Source organism: Scaptodrosophila lebanonensis, unplaced genomic scaffold, assembly GCF_003285725.1.
Source record: "Scaptodrosophila lebanonensis strain 11010-0011.00,11010-0021.00 unplaced genomic scaffold, SlebRS2 tig00000101-arrow-pilon, whole genome shotgun sequence".
Lineage (NCBI taxonomy): Eukaryota > Metazoa > Arthropoda > Insecta > Diptera > Drosophilidae > Scaptodrosophila > Scaptodrosophila lebanonensis.
Genome location: NW_022060569.1, coordinates 343230 through 370214, shown reverse-complemented (window position 1 = coordinate 370214; position 26985 = coordinate 343230). Strand labels below are relative to the sequence as shown.

At 43.2% G+C, this 26985-nt stretch overlaps 1 protein-coding gene across 1 annotated transcript in view; it reads right to left on the bottom strand.

Moving 5' to 3' along the window:
- LOC115628090 (forkhead box protein P1) overlaps window positions 1–26985 on the bottom strand; it is a 211528-nt gene that overhangs the window by 79693 nt on the left and 104850 nt on the right. The window contains exon 4 of the mRNA XM_030524067.1: window positions 18621–18665. Within this exon, the coding sequence (XP_030379927.1) occupies window positions 18621–18665 (45 nt within the window). The remainder of the gene's footprint in view (window positions 1–18620; window positions 18666–26985) is intronic.

The following is a 26985-nucleotide window of genomic DNA, read 5'->3' as shown; positions in this document are numbered from 1 at the left end:
CGCACATGTGCCGTTCTACCTCTGCCGCCCGCTACTGGTCGCACACGCACTATAACTGGGGATATGAATGCTCGCACCGTGAATGGTCCATCGAAGCGAGGCGCCAACTTGGCCGCAAACTGCTCGGCTGCGTTGGACAGGTGATGTTGTCGCACGAGCACCTCGTCGCCCAGTTTGGGTCGCCACTCGCGTCTCCGCAGATTGTACTGGCGTGCCTGATCCTCGCTGGCCACCCCTTGGTTTCTTCTTGCTATGCGGGCAACAAACTGTAGCAGCGTCGCGTGTGTTTCTGGGCTACCTGATGCTGCCTCAGGGGCGTCAGGATCCCTGCCGTACAGTGTGTGTGGATGCCGTGGTTCTCTCCCAAATAGGATGAAAGCCGGTGAGTAGCCCGTTGCGTCTGAAATTGCTGTATTAATGGCCAATTGTGCTTCCGGCAGTTGTTCGTCCCACGTGTTGTGCTGCCCGTCCGCCAGCTGAGCAATCAATGTTTTGACCGTTCTATTGGTCCGCTCAGTGGGATTCTCCTGAGGTGTGTATGGTGCCGTCAGTTGTTGCTGTATGCCTGCCTCGGCGAGGAACTGCTTCAGCGCGCGGCTCGTAAACTGGGCTCCGTTGTCTGTAATGAGCTTTCTTGGTGTGCCAAACCGTGCCAGAATCCGCTCTCGCAAGGCCAGCTTCACTGCCGCTGCCGTCGCCTTGCGGATGGGGACCAGTTCTGCCCATTTACTGAACTTATCGACCAGGACCAGTAGATACGCGTTGCCTTGTTTGGACCGCGGCAGCGGCCCCACAAAATCGGCGCAGACGACGTCCCACGCTGCCTCCGCTGGTTTGAAGTGCATCTTGCCCGCCGTCAGCTGTTGCTGGGCTTTATAGCGTTGGCACAACAGACACTGGTGCACATACTTCGCTACGTCGCGATACAGACCAGGCCAGTGGTATCTGTCTGCAACGCGTGCACAGGTTCGGCGTACTCCCATATGGCCCGCCGTTGCGTCATCATGGCATTCTCTCAACACCTCCTGTCGTAGAGGCGCGGCCACGCATAGCCTCCATGGTGACACCTCATCTTCTCCTAGCACGTGAGCGATGCGGCGGTACAGCCTGTCGTTCTGTATGGCGTAATCTGGGTACTTGCTGGGACTCTCCAACACCGCTGCCGTCAGCCGCTGTAACCATTTACAAGTTGGTGCTGCCTCTGACTCCACGTGTGCACGGCCGATCACCTCGCGTGGTTGTCGTGACAGTGCGTCGGCCACCACATTCAAGGCTCCTTTTCGGTACTGGACATCGAAGGTGTACTGCTGCAGCTCCAAAGCCCAGCGTGCGATACGGCCGGTGGGGCTCTCAATTGAGTTAAGCCATCGCAACGCCAAGTGGTCGGTCACGACGGTAAAGTGATAGCCCTCCAGATAGTGTCGCAGCTTTCGGATTCCCCAAACAATGGCCAGGCACTCCTTCTCCGTGGCGCTGTAGTTGACCTCTGCTTTCTGCAGTTTCCTACTGGCGTAGGAAATCACGTGCTCCTGGCCGTCTACGTTCTGTGTCAAAACCGCGCCCAGCCCATACTCGCTGGCGTCAGTCTGTAGGCAGAAGCGTTGTGTGAATTCGGGGCACGCTTACACCGGCGCTTCCATGAGCTGTCTTTGGATACAATCAAATGCCTCCTGCTGCGGTGTTCCCCAACTCCACTTGTGGCCTTTCTTTAACAGCTCGGTGAGTGGGCCTACCGTTGTGGCGAAATTGGGTACAAAGCGGCGGTACCATGAGGCCATCCCGATGTACTGCCGCAGCTGTTTTAGGTTGGCCGGGGGCTTCATTTCACGTATGGCTGCCACCTTTTCTGGATCCGTCTGTATCCCGTCTTCTGTCACCAGGTGCTCCAGGTAGCGTATGGACCTGCGAAAAAACTCACACTTATCTTGATTTACCCGTAGGTTTGCCGCTCTCAGTCTTCGAAACACCTCCCTCAGGTTACATAGGTGTTCTTCGAATGTCTTCCCAACCACAACTATGTCGTCCAGATAGGCAAACGCGTGTGGAGCCATATCCGGGCCGATGACGCTATCTAGCGCCCGCTGGAAGGTGGCTGGGGCGGAGTGCAGGCCAAATGGCATCACTCGCCATTGGAAAAGGCCCCGTCCGGGCACTGTGAAGGCGGTGTATTTGCGGCTGTCGGGCTCCATGGGGATCTGCCAATAACCGTTTCGCAAGTCGATGCTGCTGATGTACTTTGCCTGTCGTAACTGTTCGAGAATATGTTGGATCCTCGGAATGGGGTATGCGTCTGGCTCCGAGCGCTCGTTCAGCTGGCGGTAGTCGATGCACATTCGCCACGCCCCATTCTTCTTGCGTACCAGGACTATGGGCGCGCTGTACGCGCTATCGGACCGCTCAATGCAGCCCTTCGCCAGCAACTCGTCAACCTCGTTGTCAATTACCGCTTGCATCGCCGGATTCCTCGGATAGTAGCGCTGTTTAATGGGCCTGTTGTCTTTCACGCGGATCGTGTGTGTCGCCACCGACGATACGCCCACAATGTTCTCAAAGCGTGGTAATTCCTCCTGAAGGAACGTGGCAGCCTGAGCAGCCTGTTCATCTGTCAGCGTAGCCGCCGATGGAGCAATTGGCTCTGTGGTCACCAATGCCGCACATCGTACTCTGCGGCGCGCCTGACGCCTTCTCCGCCGTCGTCGCTCACGCACATCTCGCATCTCCAGCTTGTGGCTGCCGGCGGTGAGCGTACCATAGGCCTTCCTGATGAAATCCAGCCCTAGTGAGAGCTCGTCCTCGCAGCCCGGCAGTGTTAACAGTGGTATCGAGATGCATTTGTCGTCCGCTGTTATCGCCGTCATCGTCTCCTCGCAAACAGTTTGTCGCGAGCCGTTGGCCATCGACATCGACACCTCTACACTCCGTACATTCTCCCCACCTGGCTTTCTCAAGCGTCGTGCCAGCGCCGGGCTCACGAAGCTGCGAGTGGCTCCCGTATCCACCACCGCGTCGAGGGCAAGACCACCGCAATCCACCCTCAACACCATCACTCGCGAGCGTTCTGCCACTAGTTTTCCTGCGTGGGCTCGCCTATTGGCTGTATGTGGCGAGCCCCCCTGGCGTTTCCCGCTCTGCGGCGACAGCATTCGTTCGCTCGTATGCCCAGCCTACCGCAATCCCAGCAGTATAGTTGTTGTTGGTTTGGGCAGCATTCGTTGTCGTGCCCCGCCATACCACACCGTTTGCAAGACCGCCCCTGGTGTACCGACGAGCTCTGCATCTCGGGCCCGGTTGCTGTTGTTCGCGCGGGTGTAGTCTGTAAAGGGACAAAGTCTCGCCTGTTTAACTCACCACCAGATATGGGCTGCGTATCCGTTGGCTGCGGACGTCGGATCGGAAACCCCCGTGGGCCCATGAACGCTGGCTGGGATGGCCCTGCCCCAATGGTACAGGCCGGAACCAGGCCCAACTCCTCCAGCTCTGCTGCTTGCCGTTTGAATTCTGCCACAGTATGGACATCCTGATGCCGTATCCTGATGTTGATCGCTGGTCGGCTGTTGCGGTAGATGAGCCTCAGCTGCTCCTCTCCGGGCATGTCTGCATCGAGCATCAATTCCAGCATCGCTTGGACGTAGGTCGCAGTGGACTCCGACTCGCCCTGAAAGCGTCGTTGCGCATTCTGTCGCCACCGCTCAATGTGAGGAGCGGCCAGGTACGCTTCTAGCAGTTCCGCGCGGAACTCTGCCCACGACTGCGTCGGGCTTCGCCTTGTGCGGTCCCACGTCAGTGCCGCGCCCTCCAGAATGTTTGGTAACATCGGCACCAAATTATCTACCGGCTCCCCACTCACTTCCGCTTTCTCTTCTAGCCTGCGCAAGAATGCCCGTGGGTCCCCGCTGCCGTCGAAACGTACTCCCCACTGTGCCACCTCCGTGCTCAGGGCTCTCCGCTCCGCTCGTGACATTGTCGAGTGGGCCGAACCAGCCGCGGATGCGGTTGACACGGCTGATGTTGGCGCCTGTGGTTCTGCCACCGCCTGCGCGCTTGCGAGCGGCGACGCTGGAGTCGGTGCTGTTGGGTCATCTTCGTCAGGCGCATTACCAGCAGGCGCGGTGGAAGCGCAGACCTGGCTCGACAGTTTCTGCAACCCATCCTCCATAGCCTGGGCCAACCGGTGGGTGTACTGAGCCAACGCAACTGTCACCGAATCGGCAATCGCTTGTGTCAGGTCCGCCGTTGAGAGCACTGGAGCCACTGTTGGCGTCGCTGAGGCTGCCGTGGGCTCAGTTGTGGTAGCTCCCGGCGAGGCCGCGACCGCTACCGAAATGGTCGGCACTGTCGCAGGAGTTAGCGGTGTCGTGTTTGCCTCTGTCACGACGAGCAGCCCCTCCGGTACGTCCTCTTGTTTCGGGACTCCCAGCCGTCCGCCGGGCACCGGGCTCAATTGACCTGTCGCCGCGGTACGCGACGACATGTTCTCGTAATACGCCGCTAGTTCTTCCAGGCGGGGTCGGTACTCTTCTTGGGCCGACTTCACGAACGTTGCCAGCCGCACCCGCAAAGCCTCCACGGTGCCGGTCTCCTCGATGTCGAACTCGCGCAGCACCGTGCTGAGCTCTTCCTTCCGCAGCACACGTATCCAGCTCGTTCGTAGCATCGTAGGTCCACGCTCTCTTCCCTACTTGGTCGGATCTAACCTCACACTTCTTTGGGGTCCCTGCTCGGGCGCCACTTGTAACGTTGTTACTCTGCCGCGGGTATGCTCGCCGGCCAGAGTCTGCTGAAATAAATTAGGCACCCCAAAGTGCCGAGGTGTCCAACAAATAAAAGAGGGCGGTATGCCAAAACTTCTCCACGTGTTTTTTTCTGCAACGTTGCTTTAATTCCAATATATAATACAGAGCGCTTCAATGCGCGTTGGGCATGAGCTAGAAGAGAACTAACTAGAACCGAACTTAAAATTACTCGCCTTCATGGCTTACTATTCTTTACAACTACTTGTTAGCTTAAAATTACTCGTAATGACGCCCAGCTGGTTGCTGCGCAACGCGTCGTTACAATGCTTCCAATTGTATTTATTTTGTGTGTGCATAACCTACCCATATGTTTTCACCTTATAAGTTACCAGTAGGAAGGCATTTAAGGTATTTAAATGACAAATAATGTTCTTGAGAAAAAATTGTTCAGTAGTCCGTTACATTTTTGTTCTTGCCAAACTATTTCGTTAAACGAACATGATATTTTTCAAAGCTCGTTTTCCCCCCTTTGGAGCTAGAATTTTCCAAAAGCCTTTCTTAGTGTGCTCCAACACTATGATGGATACTATGAAAGGATACTTGAGTCCAAATTTCATCTTTTACCGTTTGGGCTGTGCGTTGATCACCAATTAGTCAGGACAAACTGTTTTATACATGGAGATAACGCAACGTCTTAAGATAGACTATGTGCAAAAAAGGGGAATAATTATAAGGGTATATCCTAATTTAAAATTCACATTTGAGTCTTTTCGTGCCATATTGAGTCAGTACGGTCACTCACAAACTCGGAATATGAAACACGGCACTCGTGTCAATGCCGTGCAGCGATGAGCCACGATCAAAAAGCACTGACAATTCTCATCTTAATTTGCTAGAGTAAAACTTTCGATAGTTGAAGCCACCGATACCATCAAAATATCGAAGTTTGAATGCAATAAGCAGAATATTTAAATAATAAAATCTAATTATTTATTGAGATCAATAAGAACAAATCATATACATACATCTGCCCGCAATGCGAAGCAGAATATGCGTAGCTCCGTTATTCGGTTTCTGCTTTACTATCGCTTACGCAGTCGTTGTCTAGCGACGGTAACTGTAAACTTTTGGCGTTTTGCCTTTGCAATTAACATTAAATGGTCAAAACGAAAGAAGAAGAGCGAGCCAATGACTTGCAGTTGTTGTTGTTTTTAGAGCATTATTTTTTTACAATCAAACAACTGTGTTCGATTGCCCAATGTATACATTAATACGAATGTACATACATGCTATATTCATACACAGGCATACATACATACATACATATGTATGTTTCTCTTTACTTTTTCAACCGTACGTAGAGAATCGCACACATAGACACGAACTGTTTCTTGTTGTGTGTGTGAGTGTGTGTATGTGATGTCCCCAACTATTTGATATTTGTTGTTGCTGCATAAAGTTATTAATGAAAACACTAATGCCAAATGCACTAAACAAAGAAAAAATTACTTTTAAAAATGTTATATAATTTTCAATTAATTAACATTTCTTGCTCTGTCAGTGCAAGACGAATGTACATACATACATATGTTGATACATTTGTACATACATAGATGTGCACATATGTATGGACATTCACACATTAGTGTCTCACATTTTGCTTTGGCTATTTCAATCGTTTGCACGCAACTACACGAACAGCTGCTTGCATGTGTGTGTGTGTGTGCGTGTGTGTATGTATACTTAGTTGTCCCCAACTGTTTGATATTTTGTATTGTTTGTTCTGCCTACTTTTGTAAAATGCATATTTTGAAAATCCTTGAAACTTTTCATTTGAAATAGTGAATAAATATTAACACCCCAATAATTCAAGCTCCAACACAAATTTCGAAAATCTAAGTATGCAGTTTTGTTTGTATTCTTTAATTGATTTTAGAAACTAAGTTTTAAGTCGATCGGTTTAAAAATGCGGATTTTTCAAACAAACTTTGGAGCTACTTTTCCCCCCTTTGGAGCTCGAATTTTCCAAAAGTCCTTCTTAGTGCGCATCTACACCATGATAGGATACTTGAGCCCAAATTTCAGCATCCTAGCTTTTACCGTGTGGGCTGTGGGCTGTTGACGCGGTTTGCTTATGTGCCCCAACATTTTTTTACAGGAAAACTCCCATATTTTAGGCCCCAAAAAAATATCAAAAAACCAAGTATACAGTTTTTTTTTGGAATTGTTCTGAGAGTATACAAACTAAGTTTGAAGTTAATCAGCAATGCACCAAGCGCTGGTCCATCTCAAACGCTGCCCAATCTATTATCTGAGAATAATATCAGGTGGGCAATAAAAAGCTTTAAGCCCTATAAATCAGCAGGGCCGCACAACATAACTCCGGCACAGCTACTTCACGCAGGAAATACTGCCATCTTTCCTAGTAAAGACGTTCGACAGACTTTTAGACCTCCATTTTCAATAATGTGTCCGCAAACGCCATCACAAGCTCACTTGCAATCCTGGGTGTGGACGACTCCATTGTGGAACTGGTAAGAAAGCTTCTCACCAGGCAGTCAATCAGATCCACGCTGAGGCTGTCCACGATATCCAGATATGTAAGTACTGGAACGCCTCAGAGCGGAGACTTCTCAAAAGAAAATTCGTCTCTTCAGAGACTAAATAAAGTTCAACGGCAGGCTGAACTAACGATTTCGGTTGCACTTCGCACCACTCCCAGCGACGCACTAGATGCGATTCTATACTCCCAAAACATCTCATGGGGAAAATGAACTCCACGCTGGCGGCCCTTCCCATGAGAGAAATCAACCAGTGGTCAGAGGAATGTGTTGGTCACGCCAAAATCCTTAGAGGAAATGACATAATCCCCTCAGTCACTGACTATTGTAGGCGGGGGCGCCTTTTACAAAGAACTTGGCAGCCTTCAGGCTCCCGGATCACTGTAGTGTGTTCCAGGCCGAAATCACAGCTATTCAAGAAGGTCTCTTTATACTGCCAAGCGCAGTCACAGACATCAGAAAAATCTGCATATATTCGGATAGCCAAGCGGCAATAAAATCCCTGTACAACATCACATCGAACTCGATGTCAGTGCAGATCTGTCGCAAATCTCTTCACGAGATGGCAGCACAGTTCTCAGTATATCTCATTTGGGTCCCAGGCCATCGGGACATTGAGGGACGAACTGACAAGACCCGGTACCACTCCCTCCTTCCAGACAAGGAGGGCATCGGTATACCGATGGCCAGCTGCAAACTGTCAATTTGGAGCCACTTTGATTTCATTGCAAATCAAATGTGGACCAACGAGACCACCACAAAATCACAAGTCAAACGTGGCCCATTCGTAATAAGGAACGGACCTTAGAACTCTGTAAACTGAGCAGAAGGCAATGCTCAACTGTAATCAGAGCCATCACACGGCACTGGCTGGTTGGCACTTATGCCGCTAGACTTGGACTTCAGCATAAGGAAACAGTATTCCACCTATTCTGCGACTGCCCAGCCTTGTTCAGGACCAGGCAACACTTCCTAGAAGGTGGCTTCCTCCCACATCTTTCGGCACTAGCAAACAGAAAGCCGATTGACATTTTTAAATTCATCCGGGTATCCGAATGGATGTAACACATGCGCAGAAATGCAGCCAACGACGGGGATATAGGAAGTGGACTTGTCCACGCGGTACCACAACGGGCCAAATTATTATGGCCTTAGTGAGTTAGGGTTTTTAAACAATGGCTGCCTTTTCCTTAAAACTACACCTCGCCGCCCTAACTAAAACTCAATTTTTCACCTTCCGTCTATATACATCTTTCCTTTTCCATAAAACTACACGTCGCCGACCTTCTCTACGACACTCAATGTATGTAAGTGTGAAACGGACAGCAAATCGTATAAATATGTATATATATTGATGTCTATTTGGGGTTTATTTGCAATGAACTGTGTGGAGAGGTTTGGGTGTGAGTAGTGAATGCTTTTATTAAGGTTGTAGGTTATATGCAAAATGTGCCAATTTCAGCCGTCGTAGCACCAAATTTCTATTTAGCAGCATAATAAATTTCTTCTCGACGTGATCAAAAATCCGAATACGATTTCGTAATGATTAGACTTAGCTGCGAGCTTCTGTGCTGTCATGGTTGCCAAATGTTGGCCGCTTTCTCAGCCGGGAAAATACAGCTACACCTCTCAATTAACTGGTAGGAGAATCACTTCACACACTTAATTTCAATATGTGCTTTCAATGTGTGCTTGTGTCTTTATTCTATAGGTTTCAGTCACAAATCTGCATTCGTTGAGTCCAGACGTGCCTAATCGTCAATTAACAGCAGCGACCGCTGCAACTCGCTAGCCAAATCTATTTATAGAACTGCATACTGCATACGAACCATGGCAGATCCACCCGATCGCAATCGGTCGGCCGTTGACCCTGCAAACCAACTAGCATTTAAAGTCGATAAAACAAAACTGCTAACTACTCAATCAGCCGGTCCCAAATTTCTAGTAATGAATAGAATAGACAACAAGAATTATCTTTCTGATGTGTCGCCCTTTCTAATAAAAAAAGTGATTGACAACGTATGCGGAGGAGAAATCCAAGAGTGTAAAAAACTACACAACGGAACAATATTGGTAAAAACAAAAACACTTATGCAAGCAGCTAAGCTCGTGCAATTAACTGCTCTTAACAACAATATTAATGTAAATGTGACGGAGCACCAGTCTCTAAACTCTTCCAAAGGCGTAATCTACTGCAACGACTTGCGCAACATTTCGGAAGATGAAATACTCAATGAACTAAAATCGCAAAATGTCATCGAGTGCAAAAAAATCTTAAAAAAAGATAATAACACCCTAATCGAAACTGGTCTAATCATTCTTACTTTTGGTTTACTTGATCTCCCTTCAAACCTAAATGTTGGCTATCAAAAAGTGCAAATCCGGCCTTATATACCCCAACCTCTGAGGTGTAAAAATTGCGGTCGCTACGGCCACTCCACGCTTAATTGCAAAAGCACTAAGCTCTGTCTCGACTGCAGCAATGCCGCCCACGCCGATCAGGATGAACCATGCCGCAATCTTAAATGCTGTATAAATTGCAAAGAAAGCAACTTATCCAACTACCATCACAATCTTTTCGACCGCAGCTGCCCTGTCTTCATTAAGCAAAAGGAATTGCAGGCCATTAGAACGCTAGAGAAAACAGATATGAGAAATGCAAACTTAATTTATAACGAGCGTTATAACTCCACGAGCTCTTCATCTCCCTCGAGATTCACATCAACATCTCGACAACCTCGCCATGCTGTTTCCTACGCTAACATCGTCACCCCACCAGGTGACACCATCGCTCCCACGACGTCCTCATCTCCCACTACGCAAGCGGTGCCTCCGACGACCTCATCATCATCAGTAGAATCTAAGTTATTATCAGCCACTAAAAATAAAATTAAAATTTCAACAGCTTCTCCATCCACTAGCAACATAATTAAAAAAACACCTTTCAAGCCATCCGCAAACTCCATCAATTCAAAAAAATCCAAATCAAATTGTAATTCTAATTCTAATTCTTGTAGCCCTAAATCAGACATATACAGTTTCTCCGATGATGACATCTTAATCTCTATATATATAAAACAGTTTGTCCTGACTGACTGATTGGCAATCAACGCACAGCCCAAACGGTAAGAGCTAGGAAGCTGAAATTTGGACACAAGATCCCTCTTATAGTGAAAGTGAGCACTAAGAAGGGGTTTCGGAAAATTCGAGCTCCAAAGGGGGGAAAACGAGCTCCAACGTTTGTATGAAAAATCTACAATTTTTATCCGATTAACTTCAAACTTAGTTTGTATATTCTCAAAAAGAATACAAAAAAAACTATATATTGGATTTTCAATATTTTTCCTGCGGCCTGAATAATAATGATTTTCCGGTGGAAAATTCGGTAAACGAAAAGCTATGTGCAATCAACGCACAGCCCAAACGGTAAGAGCTAAGAGGCTGAAAATTGGACACATGTTGTCTTCAGTGGTGTAGGTGACCACTAAGAAGCGGTTTTGGAAAATTCGAACGCATACATTCATACATTCCTATATACATATATAGGTTTGTATGTACAAGTATGCAGTGGGCTATCGAACACTGTTGTTTAATTGTAAAAAATAGTTTTCTATGGTTTCAAATCAAAATTTTTAAAACAACAACAACAACTTCAAGTTATTGGCTCGCAAATCTTCTTTCGTTTTGATCATTTACGCCTGTTCATTACATACGCAAAATGCCAAAAGTTTACAGTTACAGTACACATACAAATAAATTTGTATGTATGTATGTGTACAGTGTACAATCGAATACAGTATTATAATCAATAACTCTCAAACGATGTTTTTCGATGTATTTGTATTCGACATGTATTACGATATATCAACACAAGTATCGATATTTTCGATATATCGCATTTAATTTTATTATTGGGGTTTTAATATTTATTCACTTTTTCAAATGAATAGTTTGTGTTATAAATTTTGTCCGATCGATTTCAAATTTGGGTAATGTAATCAACATAACTATATCAACAAATTGGCATTCAACGATTAAAATATAGCAATATGTTTTTTACTTGCCATATACTTATCAAATATCAAATAGTTGGGGACATCACATACACACACTCACACATACATACAACAAGCAACAGTTCGTGTCTATGTGTGCCCATGCATACATACATATGTACTATACAAGCATATGTATGTATGCCTGTATATGTATGTAGCATGTACATACAAAACAACAACAACAACTTCAAGTTGTTGGCTCGCACATCTTCTTTCGTTTTGACCATTTAATGTTAATTGCAAAGGCAAAACGCCAAAAGTTTACAGTTACCGTCGCTAAGCAACGACTGCGTATGCGATAGTAAAGCAGAAACCGAATAACAGAGCTACGCATATTCTGCTTCGCATTGCGGGCAGATGTATGTATGTATATGATTTGTTCTTATCGATCTCAATAAATAATTAGATTTTATTATTTAAATATTCTGCTTATTGCATTCAAACTTCGATATTTTGATGGTATCGGTGGCTTCAACTATCGAAAGTTTTACTCTAGCAAATTGAGATGAGAATTGTCAGTGCTTTTTGATCGTGGCTCATCGCTGCACGGCATTGACACGAGTGCCGTGTTTCATATTCCGAGTTTGTGCGTGACCGTATTGACTCAAATGTGAATTTAAAATTAGGATATACCCTTATAATTATTCCCCTTTTTTGCACATAGTCTATCTTAAAACGTTGCGTTATCTCTATATATAAAACAGTTTGTCCTGACTAATTGGTGATCAACGCACAGCCCAAACGGTAAAAGATGAAATTTGGACTCAAGTATCCTTTCATAGTATCCATCATAGTGTAGGAGCACACTAAGAAAGGCTTTTGGAAAATTCTAACTCCAAAGGGGGGAGGTTTAAAAAAATATTAGTTATAGTGGTCATGTTCGTTTAAAGAAATAGTTTGGCAAGAACAAAAATGTAACGGACTACTGAACAATTTTTTGTCAAGAACAGAAAATGTTCATTTAAATACCTTAAATGCCTTCCTACTGGTAACTTATAAGGTGAAAACATATGGGTAGGTTATGCACACACAAAATAAATACAATTGGAAACATTATATTGAGCCGGGTTAAGACGGGCAATACCTGCTAGTGTCACCATAATTCCACAATTACCGTTTCACTACTGTTCTTAATTATTATATCGTTATGCTTAAGATACTTCAATGGAATATTAACGGGTATATAAATAATTACGACCAACTCCAACTTCTAATTAAAGATAAACTCCCAAAAATTATATCCCTTCAGGAAACGCACGTCCACAATTCAAATCCAACACCTATTCCTACTCCCATCAACTACACGCTTTACCACAGTAATAAGTCTGCGGGGTCACATGGCAGAGTCGCCCTTCTGATCCACAATTCTCTTCATCACTCCAGCCTTACTTTAACGAGGGCAAACAATAACATAGAATCAATTGCAGCAACTATTCACTCCAAACAAATTTTCAACATTTTCTCAATTTACATACCTCCCAATAACCCCATTTCGGACAAAAACCTACATGACACATTAAATATACTATCCAGGCCGTCTCTCATTACTGGCGACTTTAATGGATGGCATCAATCCTGGGGCTCAAAAAAACCAAATCAAAGAGGCAACTGTATCTTTAAATTCATAACCCAATCACCTCTCGTAATTCTCAACGATGGCTCTCCCACCCATTTCAGTACCCACAGCTCCCTCACTCATATTAACCTATCATTAGCAACTCCCTCAATAGCTCTCGAATCTTCATGGAGCATTGAAAACTACCCTTACGGCAGCGACCATTTCCCTATCACCATTTCTCTTTTCCAATGCAATAGCAAACTTCCTCCACATACCCCAAAATTTAAACTGGATCAAGCCGAAATTTACTCTGTTATCAGAGCAACTATCTGCCACGAAGCCACCAAGTCATAATGTCAACAAAGAAGTCTCTAAACTAATCCGCCAATCCGCCAATATGTCCATCCCTCAAACCCACCCTTACCGTCTATCCAAATTCAATGTTCCCTGGTGGAACAGCAACCTACAACATCTCAGAGACACAAAAAATAAGAATTGGCGTTTACTAAAGCAAAATATTTCTACAACAAACATCATAAACTATAAAAAAGCTAATGCTTTTACTATACAAAAGGGAACTAAAATTAGCAAAGCGCGCTTCTTATCAATCTTTCACTTCAGAGATAAACCCCACAACTCCTACTACTAAAATCTGGTCCAACATTCGCACTTTCTGTGGCACTAACCCTCGTCATACTATACACTGCATCACAAAGGAAACCACACACGAGTCTATTATTTCCAAACTTGACATCGCGGAGGAATTCTGCGCACATTGGTCTCAAGAATCCAACGACATCAACTTCTCTTCCACTTTTCGATCCCACAAATCTAACTTTTCGTTCAACAGCACCAATTACTACTCTTGCCACTCAGCCAAATTTCTTGACCAACCTATTTTTCCCATCGAACTACACAGCGCGCTCGCAAAACTTAAAGGTAAATCTCCCGGACTTGACCGTATCCCTTACAAAATGCTTAAACACCTACACCCTTCAGTGAAACTCAGATTACTTGACCTTTTCAATGCAATATTTTCCTCTATAATTCCGCAAAACTTCAAACTAAGCCAAATTATCCCTCTCAATAAACCTAACACAGACAAAACTCTTCTAGCATCCTACCGTCCCATTTCACTGAATTCTTGCATCTCCAAACTCCTGGCTATGGTGGTTTGTATCTCGCAACAAATCAATCGATAGCCGGCAATCAGGATTTAGAAAGGGTAGTTCAATATCCAATTCTCTAGTCTCCCTAGACTATTGGATAACGGCCGCCCTCAGCGCAAAAAAACACATTTCTCTTATATCACTAGATTTCTCAAAGGCCTTTGATAAGATTGGACTACACACAATCGTAGACGAGCTTGTACAATGGAAAATGAGTCCGAAAATCATACAATATATCATTAACTTTATGACCAACCGTAAAATATTAGTGACCCTAAATAATCATAGTTCTAAAATTCGTCCACTATTTAATGGTATTCCCCAAGGCTCTCCTCTTTCAGTCATCCTTTTTCTAATAGCTTTTCTGCGCCTATGCAGACGACTACGTTATTTTCAAAAAAGTTGGCAAACAAAAAAATCTCGACATTGACCCTCTGGTGCATGATATACTGTCTTGGTGCGATCACTCTGGAGCCCAACTCTCACTCCAAAAATGTAAGCACCTTCACATATGTAAAAAACACCACTGCCAAGTTAATGTACACACCTCTCACTCCCCTATTGAAAATGTAACAAACCTACGAATCCTAGGTATAACATTTAATCGTCGCTACAACTGGACTAGCCACATAGACAACCTGCTCGCTTCCCTCTCCAACCGACTCAATATAATAAAATGCCTATCCAGCCAAAAGTTCAATTGCCACCAATCTTCACTGTTACTAGTTTTAAAAGCTCTTATCATGTCCAAAATCGACTTTGGTCTCTATCTATACGGTTCCTCTCCAATCTCTCAAACCAACAAATTAAAATCTGTATACCATTCCGCCCTGAGACTTTCCCTTGGCGCCTTTCGTTCTTCCCCCATCAATAACCTTTTGTTTGAAGCGAACATTATGCCCCTTGAAATCCGTTACCAGTTCGAATTAGCCAAAATCAACAAATTAATACTAAACTCTTGCGACTCTCCTATCAACCGTCCACTCAATACATTATCCAATTCAAAAAGAAAACCAAAAATTTCCTCAACTCTTCTGCGCTCTTTTTTAATTAGTAAAAACCTGGAACTGCCTTTATGTCCCCCTGTGCCGCCAAAAGACACAATTCCACCGTGGAAATTTCAATTAACACGTCACTTCACTCTTTTCCCAAAAATATTACAGCAATCTCATCCTACAAACAACTGTTCCTAGAGCTAAAGAACTCACTCCCTGATTATACATTCATCTACACAGACGGCTCCAAATCTCAATCAGGTACTTCCTTCAGCATTACCACCGACAACTCCACCTTAATCCAAGGTCTCCTTCCCCCATTCTCCTCTGTTTTTACTGCAGAAATCACAGCAATATTACATGCCCTAAAATTCGCCGTTCATGCTAAAAGAAAATATTGCATTTGCTCCGATTCGTTGTCCTCAATCGAAGCAATAAACAACACTTTGAACACCTCTTACTATCCTCATACTATTCGTCAACTCCTGTCAAAAAATTTCCCCTACACCATTCTAGCCTGGATCCCTGGGCACTGCAACATCCAAGGAAACGATACCGCAGACGCCTCCGCAAAAAGCTCCATTAAATTGCCTCTAATCTATCACCCAAATTACAATATCAGCGACATCAACCATCTTATAAAAAAACATTTCAACAAAGCTTTTATGTCTCAAATATGGGAGAAGACCAGCCCCCACTACAAAACTATAAACACCAATAAAATTTCTTTACCTCAATACTTTTCAGCCACCCTCACAGAAAATTGTTCACGCTCCGACGTAACCAAATTCTTACGTCTACGTCTATGTCACTCTAACTTAACCCATAGTTACCTTTTCACCAGAACTCCGGCTCCAACCTGCAGCCTATGCAACTCCAACACCCCACTATCAATCCTACACCTCCTCACCTCATGCCCAAGCCTGAGCTCTCTGCACAGAAAATACTCCCCCACCTCCGCCCTCGATAAACCTGATAAAGTCAACATTATGAATCTCATCACATTCTTAAAAAAATCAAATCTTTATCACCTCAATTAAAAATTAATCCATATTAAAAAAAAAATAATTAACGAATACTACCTATTAATTTATTGTTGTAATTTACTGTAAATACTTTTTTACTTTATTAATTTTTAGCAATAAGTAGTTATGTAGTTATGTAACTTAGCTTAAGGCCACAGAGCTATAGCTTGTTCTTACTGTTCGTATGTCGTTTTCACATCGCATAGGAACATTTAATAAATAAATAAAAAATAAATATTCTATAGGTTTACTTTTAGAATTCAACGTATGCTAAGTGTAACAGACGTATGGAAGGAATGAATAATGAAAACGGAAGGGTGAACTAAACTCTACTCACCCTAAAGAAACAAGTAAAATACATCGGCACTGTATTAGAAAAGCAGATGTGGAAGAAAGGGTGCATAAGACCATAAACGCCCTTTATGCATCTCCGAAGATAGTGGGGCCTCTCACCAAAACTGATTTTTTTGATCTTTTTATACTCTGTACATGAAATGTACAAGAGTATATTAGGTTTGCGGGAGCTGAAAAATGTAACAGGCAGAAGGAGGCGTGGCAGACCCCACAAAGTATATATATTCTTGATCAGCATGACGAGACGAGTCGATCTAGCCCTGTCTGTCTGTCTGTCCGTCTGTCCGTCCGTATGAACACCTGGATCTCAGAGACTATAAGAGATAGAGACACCAAATTTTGCACAAAGATGCCTTATGTGTGTATTCTATACGAGTTTGTTTTATTTTTTTGATTTCCCCCCCCCCCCCCCCCCACTTCCCCCCTATGGGGGTTTTCCCGATTTTCCATTCGTATAATCGCCTATATCTCGGAGACTATAAGACCTAGGAACACCAAATTTTAGTCCCAGATGCCTTATGTGAATACGCAGAAAATGTATATTTTGGAATTCCCCTCCCTCCCCCCTCTACCCCGCAAATCGTAACTCCCGTAATTCTTGGAATTTCGAACTAAAATTTTGGAAATACCCCCAGTTAGTTATTATGTGTCCGTATGCCAAATTTCATTATGATAGACCGATTTAACAAGAAGTTATAGCCATAAATATATTTGCTGATGCAGCGCTGCTGCAGCGCTGCTCAAGCGCTGCCCGCGGCTGTTGTTGATGTTGCTGTTTGGTTGACTGCGAAAATGCTTACACAGACACGAATTGATGCGCATAGGCATACATACACTCACACAAACGCAATTGCTATGTAAATGTGCAATTATACACCCTTTACGTGAGTTCGAATACCGAGAGAGGTAAAATCGATCAATTTTTTTTTTTTATTTTCTTAATTTTTTTTATTTTCTATAATTATTGTAAACATATGTACAGAGTATTTCGAAGTCGGGACACCCGACTTTAGCTTTTTTACTTGTTTTTTATTTTTTTTATTTCCGTTTCCATCTCTTCGCTAAAGAGTTTCGTCAATACAAATTTGGCAAAAACAATCTATATGCAATTATCTACTTTTGTTTTAAATTTCATTCAAATCTGTCAACTGCAGCATCAAGTTCGTTTTTCTTCTTTTTGTTGTGAATTTTAAATTTGTCCACTTTTCACTTCACTTTCCCGCTATTAGTGATTTTCCATAACTCCTCTAATTTTTTTAATTTGACTGATTCAGATGCCAATATTAATTGTAATAAGTAAAATTTAAAGAAAGTAATAAGCAATCTTTGCGCAAGCTCTGTCTGCAGCTGTTTTTTTTGCTTTGTCTCGACTCTGTACTGCCTACATACTCACATACAGACACGCATAGACTCAGATAAACACAATTCGTATACAAATGTGCAGTTCATATACCTAGTAGGTATAATCGATCAACAAATTTTTTATATCCTGTACCAAAGGTTAAATGATTTACTAGTTTTGTGCGAATGTATGTAAAATACAGAAGGAGGCGTGACAGACCCCACAAAGTATATATATTATTGATCAGGATGACAAGACAAGTCGATATAGCCATGTCCGCCTGTCCGTCCGCCCGTCTGTCCGTCTGTCTGTATGAGCGCAAGAAACTCAGGAAGTACAAGAGCTAGAATAACCAAGCTCGTGAAAGTACGAGTTTGAGTTTTTTCGATGCACCCCCACTCCTCCACTATTAGTAATTTTTCAGACCTCCCGCAATTCTTGGAATTTTGAACTCAAATTTTACATCCCGTTTATGATTATGTGTCTGTATGTCGTATTCATCATGATAGGTTATTAATGATGAAAGTTATAGCTATACATATAATCTCTGCCTACTGCTGTTGTTGTTGTTACTGCTTTGGTTCAAATTTGTGCTGCATACATACACGCATATAAACATGAATATACGCGATTCTAATGCAAATGTATGCGTTTGTCTCCCCTTTTATCTGTATGTATTGAATATATTTTCTGAAAATTTATTGAAATAATTATTTAAAATTAATTTTAAAAATTTATTTTTTCTCTCTTGTGTCAAATATTACCATCATGTACCATATGAGAAGATGAAAATGTTGTTTTCTACATATACTTATATGTACTTACCTTGTTGTACATCAAGTCCAGCCCTTTCCAACATGTAAGGCAGACCTATGAAATCAAGGTACAGTAATAACAATATGATTTGTATAGCATAAAATGTATAAATCCGTTAAAAAATAATTTTTCTTACTTTTTACTTGATACATATGTACAAGAGTGTATTAGATTTGTACAAAGTGAAAATTGCAACAGGCAGAAGGAGGCGTTGCAGACCGCACAAAAAAAATGTCAACATAAAAATGTAAGAAATGTAAGAAAGTAAAAGTTTGACCTTTTTCTGATACATCCCCTTCCTCCCCCGCTATAAGTTATGAAATTACATCTCAGGTAAAGTTTCATAAAGTTAGGCAAATAATGTAGAAAGCTTTATTCGTTAATATAATCTCTGATTAGGCTTTATTTTACTTATTTAAGGAGTTTCATAAAGTTAGGCAAATAATGTAGAAAGCTTTATTCATTAATATAATCTATGATTAGGCTTTATTTTACTTATTTAAGGAGTTGGTATAGCATATATAATGTAGTAAGCAAAGTAGAATATAAGCAACATGTACATATTAGCCATAAGCAACATCTTAATCATAAGCAACATGTATATATCATAATGCAACTCATGACATAGAATATACCGACCGAGCCTACAACTCTAACGGAATTTTTTTTGCCACTAAAGCCCTGCGAAATTAAACGTTTAAAAAAAGTACATATAAAATTTAAATCGACAAAAACAATGGAGCAAATCGAAGCCAATAAATACTCAGCAGTGCAACTGAAGGAATGGCTTAACCAATTAGGACTATGCGCTAGTGGCGCCAAGGCCAGTTTAGCAGCTCGAATTAGTGAAGTCCCAATTGAAGTGCGGGGAACAGGGCCTACGGTGGACATTATTCAAGAGCAAGCGGAAACCGAAGAAAACTCAAACAGCCGAAACTTGCAAGGAAATATCCACAGTGCCAACGACTATAGCGACGAATTTCACAACGACGTCGGTAGTGGCGACGCCTATAACGGAACAGTGGCAGTCGACCGCGCAGCTGAAAACGGTTTGCGAATGATGAACAAGGAAGGATCGAGGATTTCAAGCGAAGTAGAAGCTGAAAAAATTTAAAGACCTACAACAACAACTACAGCTGCTGATGTTAGAAAACGAGGCGTTGAGAAAGACGGAGAACGAAAAACAAAATGTTGCATCGGCCAGCGTGAAGGCGATCTCGAGCATTTATCCATTAAATGATGATATGCTGCTAACGACAAAGCTAATAGAGGAGGCACAGTCTTGGTTCTACTCTGACATTAAACATTTAAGCCAACCGGTGAGTGAACTACTGTAGGAAATGGAGGAAATATTTTGCACCAAGCAAAATAAATTACTTCTACTACGCCAATTTGAGCAACGCAAATGGTTGGTGGAAGAAGACTTTGGCGCCTATTATAACCAGAAGATGCTACTGAGGTATCACATTTGTTACGAGCTTTTGGATAAATCCGCCTACCTAGCAAGGCAGCACCTCAGAAGCCAAGGAACTTAGCCGGGCTAGAAAATAAGTCTTCAGTGCGGTGCTTCAACTGTAACTCAATGGGCCATTTGATTGTGGAAGCTTGGAGCACAAAATTTTAACCTGCACCCAGAGAAAAAACCCAACAAATGACTACGTAAGATTCTTTGAATTAAAATTTTTAAAAAAAATAGTAAACCAATTTTCCCAACAGAAGCACAATAAGTTTCTTGAAAGTATCCAGTTTAATGAAAAGCTTAGCTTATAGTGAAACAATGTATGAAAAGGTTAAATGTAATGAAAAATTAAATTTTGATTTGAAAAAACTAATTAGATGTAACTGTGAATTAAATAACAACGAATGTTACAAGTATGTTGGTTTATATTATACCAAACTTCAAATGTTGAGAAAATTAAAATGTTCTGTATTAGTTAACAATAACAACATTGAGTTTGAAAAATGTTTAGTACCAAATGAGTCTATGGGTTTCGAGGCTGTGTTGGGTAGGAATTTTCTGAATACATTTAAATTTAAGCTTACTTCGGAATTAATGCAAATTAAATGTTCCACCCATGGCTTAGTCAAAAAAAAAAAAAAACGGCAACACAAGAAGACAAATAGACAATAGCAATCATATGAGTTTAGCGTTCGATTAGAAAATGAGTGCGGAATAAATGATAGAAGGAAGAATGAGTGTCAACAAGAAGAGAGAGCAACAAATAAGGCAGTAGAAACAATTAGCAGAACAAAAGAGTGTGCAAAGGGACAGGAAAAAATTGAACGTGAAAACCCGAAAAAGTTGGAAAACGAGTGTTTAGTGGAGGAAGAAATAAGAAAATGCTTTAGTGTATTGCCAATAGAATATCCAAAAGAGAATGAGTGGAGTAACTTAAAAATAGGAGAAGGCTGTGGTCCACACTTCGAAATGCGATTAAAGAACATGTTCGGAAAATATTATATTAATGCGAAAAGACCAGAAGTCCCTCAAGTTAAATGTGAAATGAAACTTTGCTTTGATAAAGTGAAACCATTTCACTACCCGCCGAGGAGGCTCTCGCGCCCAGAAAAAGAAGAAGTGCAGGATTTGTTAGATGAATATATGGAAAAGGGATACATAAAAGAAAACGAATCAGAGTATGCGTCGGCAATAGTGTTGACCAAGAAAAAAACAGGAGAGCTTAGATTGATTGATTACAGAACGTTAAACAAAACAAGTAAAAAAGCTAAAGTCGGGTGTCCCGACTTTGAAATACTCTGTACATATGTTTAGTATCATGATAAGCTGGGACATATTGGAATAGAAAAAAATGACAGAGATTATACTGAAAAGTTATTGGTTTCCCAAAGCCAAAGAAAAAGCTAAGAGACACATAGATAACTGTTTGAAATGTATTGCATATTCTGGGAAAAATGGAAAGCAGGAAGGGATGCTACATAATATTCCAAAAGAGACTGCCCCTTTTGAAGTAATACATGTATATCACAATGGGCCCGTTGACAAAGGTAGAGCAAATAAATACATATTTGTTGTAATAGATGCGTTTACGAAGTTTGTCGGGCTATTTCCAACAAAAACTACAAGAACAACTGAAGTCATAAAGTCCCTCAAAGAATATTTTCGATCGTATAGCAGACCAAAATGTACAATATCAGACAGAGGCAGCTGTTTCACTTCTAGTGATTTTGAATGTTTTTTAAATTTAATTAATTTAAAAAATAAAATAAACTCGTCCTTTGTCGGACCTAGGAGAATCTGGATGCCAGCTTTGGTTATTCTAGCTTTTATAGTTTCTGAGATCCTTGCGTTCATCCAGACGGACGGACAGACGGACGGACGGACATGTCTAGATCGATTTCTCTCGTCATGCTGATTCAGAATATACATACTTTATGGGGTCGGAGATGCTTCCTTCTGCATGTTACATACTTTGCACAAACCTAATATACCCTTTTTACCCTAGGGGTACAGGTGAAGTGTGGCACATAAAAATAGAAACAGGTTCACCCCAAGCCAATGGGCAAGTAGAACGAATAAACAGAATATTAGGACCAATGATAGCTAAACTAATAGATCCAGAGGAAGGAGTGTATTGAGATATAGTATTGGAGACAGTTGAATATACGATAAATAATACTAACCAAAGATCGGTAAATCAATATCCAAGTAAATTACTGTTTGGAGTTTCACAAAGAGGAAAACAGATAGACGTACTAAGCGAAGAATTGTGAAAAATTAATGATAGTGTTGAATATATGGATATAGAAGAGATACGAGATAACGCAATAATTAATCAAAAGAAAACACAGGACTACAACAAGAAGAGGGTAGACTCAAAACGGCAAGACGCTCATAAATATGAAGAGAGAGATTTGGTGAGGATTAAGAATTTTGACACCCATATAGGAACGTGTAAAAAACTAATACCCAGATTCAAAGGAACATACAAGATCACGAGAGCATTAAGAAATGATAGATATGTGCTAGAAGATGTTGATGGTTTCCAACAAACAAGAATACCTTATAAAGGAGTATGGGCAATTGCAAATATGAAGCCATGGCTAGGTAACAACAAATCGAAAGAAAACGAAAAGGAGCACTCCAGTCAGGATAGGCCGAATTGTAGTAAGCAAAGTAGAATATAAGCAACATGTACATATTAGCCATAAGCAACATCTTAATCATAAGCAACATGTATATATCATAATGCAACACATGACATAGAATAAACTAGACATAAGCAAAAATGTAAAATAAAATCAGTCGATTTATGAAACGCAAAAGGTGCGCATGTGTCTCGCTGGCTACAATAAGTGTTTTGTTTATTTTAGCGAAGAAATTCTGTTTGAGGTCCAAAAGTGCGCAACACAATTGAATGTAAATAAATTTAGTTTAAAATGATATGTCGTTAGAAATAAAAAGTGCTAAGTAAACGATCCTGGCTTCGAGGTGAAGGCTGGATCAAGGTGTCATACGACCCGTGTCGAAGATCAGCCTGGCTACGGGCCCTCTTAAAAAGCCCAGTCGCTCACGGAGCATCCGGGGTACCTGTCGACCCCCTGGATTACTTAGCCTAGCCCGGGTACTCCGATCTCTGCCCGGGTGGTGTTATCCTTTCTCTGTTTCTCATGGGAATCAAAATAAGAAACATGCATACATTAACGTCGAAACAACAACAACAAAAAATAAAAAAGCTGGAAACCATCCCTCCACAAAGGCCGGAAGGAACTGAGGGAAACGTAGGGGACATCGACCGCAGCAGCGAAGAAGGCAGGATCACAAGTTTCCAATTAGCGATAGCTACTGTCGCAGTGGATGTGCTGAAGGACAACCCTGATGAACCTCCTCAGTGAACTGATGCTGGATGGTACCAGGACAGTGTCAAGCTCATAGCAAGTGACGACGAGTGGTCAGCTGAGCTATAAAGCAAGCGATCAGCAGGGTGGGAGAGGTATACCCGGGAGCACAGCTTGCTGTGGTCGACGCAAAGGACCTACCATCCCATCCGAGGGCCAGGGCCTGCATCCTGGCTAAGAGATGAGTCATTATACGACAATAAGTAGTAACCTACTGATCTGCAACCTACCTTCGTATCTAAAAACCGCAGTGAAGTGTTAGACGTCACGTTGGCGTCCGCCTCTCTTTCGCATAGAATCCTTGCACGGAGGGTCCTGAATGATTACTCATTCTCGGATCAAAGGCTCATATACTTTAGGTTAGGGTACCACACTCCTGCCGCCATCAAAAATCGTTATCTAAGGAAAACCAACTGGAGTTACTATGTGAGATTGCTCATATGGGAAAGAATATGGATTGATTGGTGGATACAGTTTATAAAAACAATTGAAAACCGCCCTGGTGGTCCACTGAGTTGGATGGCCTTCGGGTCGAATGTAGAAGACAATTCAATTCGGCCATTAGGAGAACGAAGCGCTCCTCATGGGCTGTTCAATTATCGAGTCAACATCTGCAGCATCGAGGCTCAAAAGAGTGCTGGCCAATCATCCTTTCCACCAACCCTTCTACAAGGGGAAGATGGTAGGTGGATGGACTCCTGCAGGGACTCTCTAGATCTGCTCACCAGTATACATTTCTCGGGCTGGAGTAGTAGGACAGCCCTTATCCCCCACGCAACGGGGGTACCTAGGCATTTGATAGAAAACATCAATACCGAAGAGCGTATTTGCTGGGCTGTTAGAACCTTTCAGCCCTAGAAGTCTCCTAAACCGGATGGCATCGTCCTGGCCCAACTCCAACAGTCGTTGCGGCACATAATGTCATGGATTCTGAAAATCTTTAGAAGTAGTCACAGGTTCACTGATACTGCCCTACACTCCCTGGTCTCTAGAATAGAGAACTCAATCCATGTCAAAGAGTACGCACTGGTAGCCTTTTTGGACATCGAGGGCGTCTTCAACAATATATTGCCAACGGCAATCACCCAGTCGTTGGCGGATCTTGGCTTATATGGCTCCCTGGTAAACTTCATCAGTCAGCTTTACAGCTGGACTGTGAATACCGAACTAGGGGGACAATTCTATCGCAAGTTCGTTAGCAGGGGCCCTCAACAGGGTGGAGTTCCATCTCCGCTACTGCGGTTGCTTACGGTTAACCAGTACTAGAGCTAGTACTTTCACAAGAAAGATTCCGGAACTCCAGCCACCCACACCAAAAGGAGTTCCCCTGAAATTCAGCCACAGTGCAAAGTACCTGGGAGTCAAACTGCACTGGAAGCAAACTGCACTGGAGCGAAAACACAATAGAGCGGGTGAAGAAAGCCACAAATGCGCTTTACACCTGCAAGAGAGCCATAAGCACCGGATGGGGGTTCTCGGCTATGATTCGACCGATCCTCCTATATAGAATCGTAGTGTGGTGGGCTGCGCTGGAAAAATCTGCCATCCTCATTTTACTCAGCAGGTTGCAGAGATCGGCAGAGTTAGGCATAAGCGGGGCGCTTCACACTACATCAACGGAGCTTCTTAACAAAATGTTCCACCTCATCCCACTGGATATAGTCGGGATGGAACTAGCTACAAACGCAGCCCTTAGGCTGAGTGAAAACTCTGTTTGGAAAAGTTCGCAAAGAGGACATGCAAGTATACTCCGTGTTCACCCTGGAGTTCCGACCCACACTTACTACTGTGTACCAAGACCTATTTTTGGAAAGAAATATGTTGCCAGGATCCCCACTCGAACAGAGTGGGACAGTGGGAGACTGGAAAGTGTGGAGCACCTCATCTGCCACTGCCCAGCGCTCAGCAGGCGCAGACTAAACAACCTAGGAAAACCTTACTTAAACGACCTCTCGGAGGTAATAACCATAGAGCTCGTGGACTTTGCGAAATTTTAAAATACCACCGGGAGGCTGAAGACTGGCCAACGAAAGTAAAGATTACATGGTATCACAACGGGCCTTCGAGGCCTAAGTGGGTGGATGATTATCTTCACCCTCGTCATTGCAACCTAACCAAAAGTAAAGGGTTAGGTCAGGTTGACCCGGTGGGCTGTCGATGGCACCCCGCATAGACCTTAGTGGTCCTTAGCGATGCCGGATAGTTGGAGGTCGGTAGGGGATTGTTATTAGAATTTCATTAGCAGCTTGCTTTGTTTTGCAAACGCCAGCAGTACTTTCGGGGAACATTTAGCTGCAACGAGGCTAGAGCATGTGCGTTTAGGTACCTGGCGTTGTAAGTATAGAGCGCTGGGCAGTGTCATACAAGGGCATCAAGCGTTTCTATCGCTTCGGGTTCTTTACATTTCCTGCATTTGTCCTCAGCTGTGATGCCCATCTTCTTGGCATGGGCCGCTACTAGGCAGTGACTTGTCAATAGGCCAGTAATAAATCTGCACTCCTTTTTTTGGATTTGCAGTAGGAATTGGGTGAATTTGTTATCTCTACCCTTGCACATCATGCGCGCTGTTTTGCAGTTGGTTGCGTTGATCCACTGTTGGTCTCCCATCTAGTGTGAAACTCCCTAGGTGGTATCGGTAGGTGATTCATATCGGTCCGGGCCAGATCAATACCTTGCTTAGCTAGAGTGTCCGCCATCTCGTTGCCCTCAATGCCCTGGTGGCTGGGGACCCAATTGATGTGCACCTTCTTCTTGGCGCTTAATCTATCCACTGATGGCTGGCGCCTGTAGTGATTTAATGGCTGCTTGGCTGTCCACGAAGATGTTGATGCATTCTTCTGTGTTTTTCAGTTTTTCTGCAGCCTTCGCTACGGCGAATACTTCCGCCTGGAAGATACTGCAGTGGTCGGGCAGCCTATACGAGTGTTTGAGTAGTGGCTCTGCACAGTATATTGCCGCCCGGGTTCCTGCCTCCATCTTGGAGCCATCCGTGAATACATTGGTTGCGCGTCGGTTCAGACCTTTGTGCCAGTCCTCTGACACCATAGATGTTGGCGTGTGCTTGAATTTTGCTTCCGGAGCTGTGTAGTCTGTACTACTGTGAAGCTCCCTGCTGATCGAGCTGTGTCCGTAGCCGTGTAAGCCGTATTTTTCGCAAGTAGGCGCGCGTCGTTCTTTATCAGTTTCCGGTATGTGGACTTCTCTGTGGTTTGCCACCATACCAGTACCCCGTGTAACAGTATTGGACGGATCACTGATATGAAGATCCAATTCGTTAGTTTTGGTGAGAGGCCCCAAGTGCTACCCAGCATTTTTTGCGATGCATAGAGTGCATTTGTTGCTTTCTTCACTCTTTCTTCGACATTGGCCCTTCACGTCAGTTTGCTGTCCAATACTGTGCTGATGCATTTGACTTCCTTTTTCGGGGTAAGCGGGGTTCCGTGCACCATCGGTGGGTTCCATCTTAGTACCTTGTATCTCTTTGTGAAGAGAATGAGGTCAGTTTTATCTGCATTGA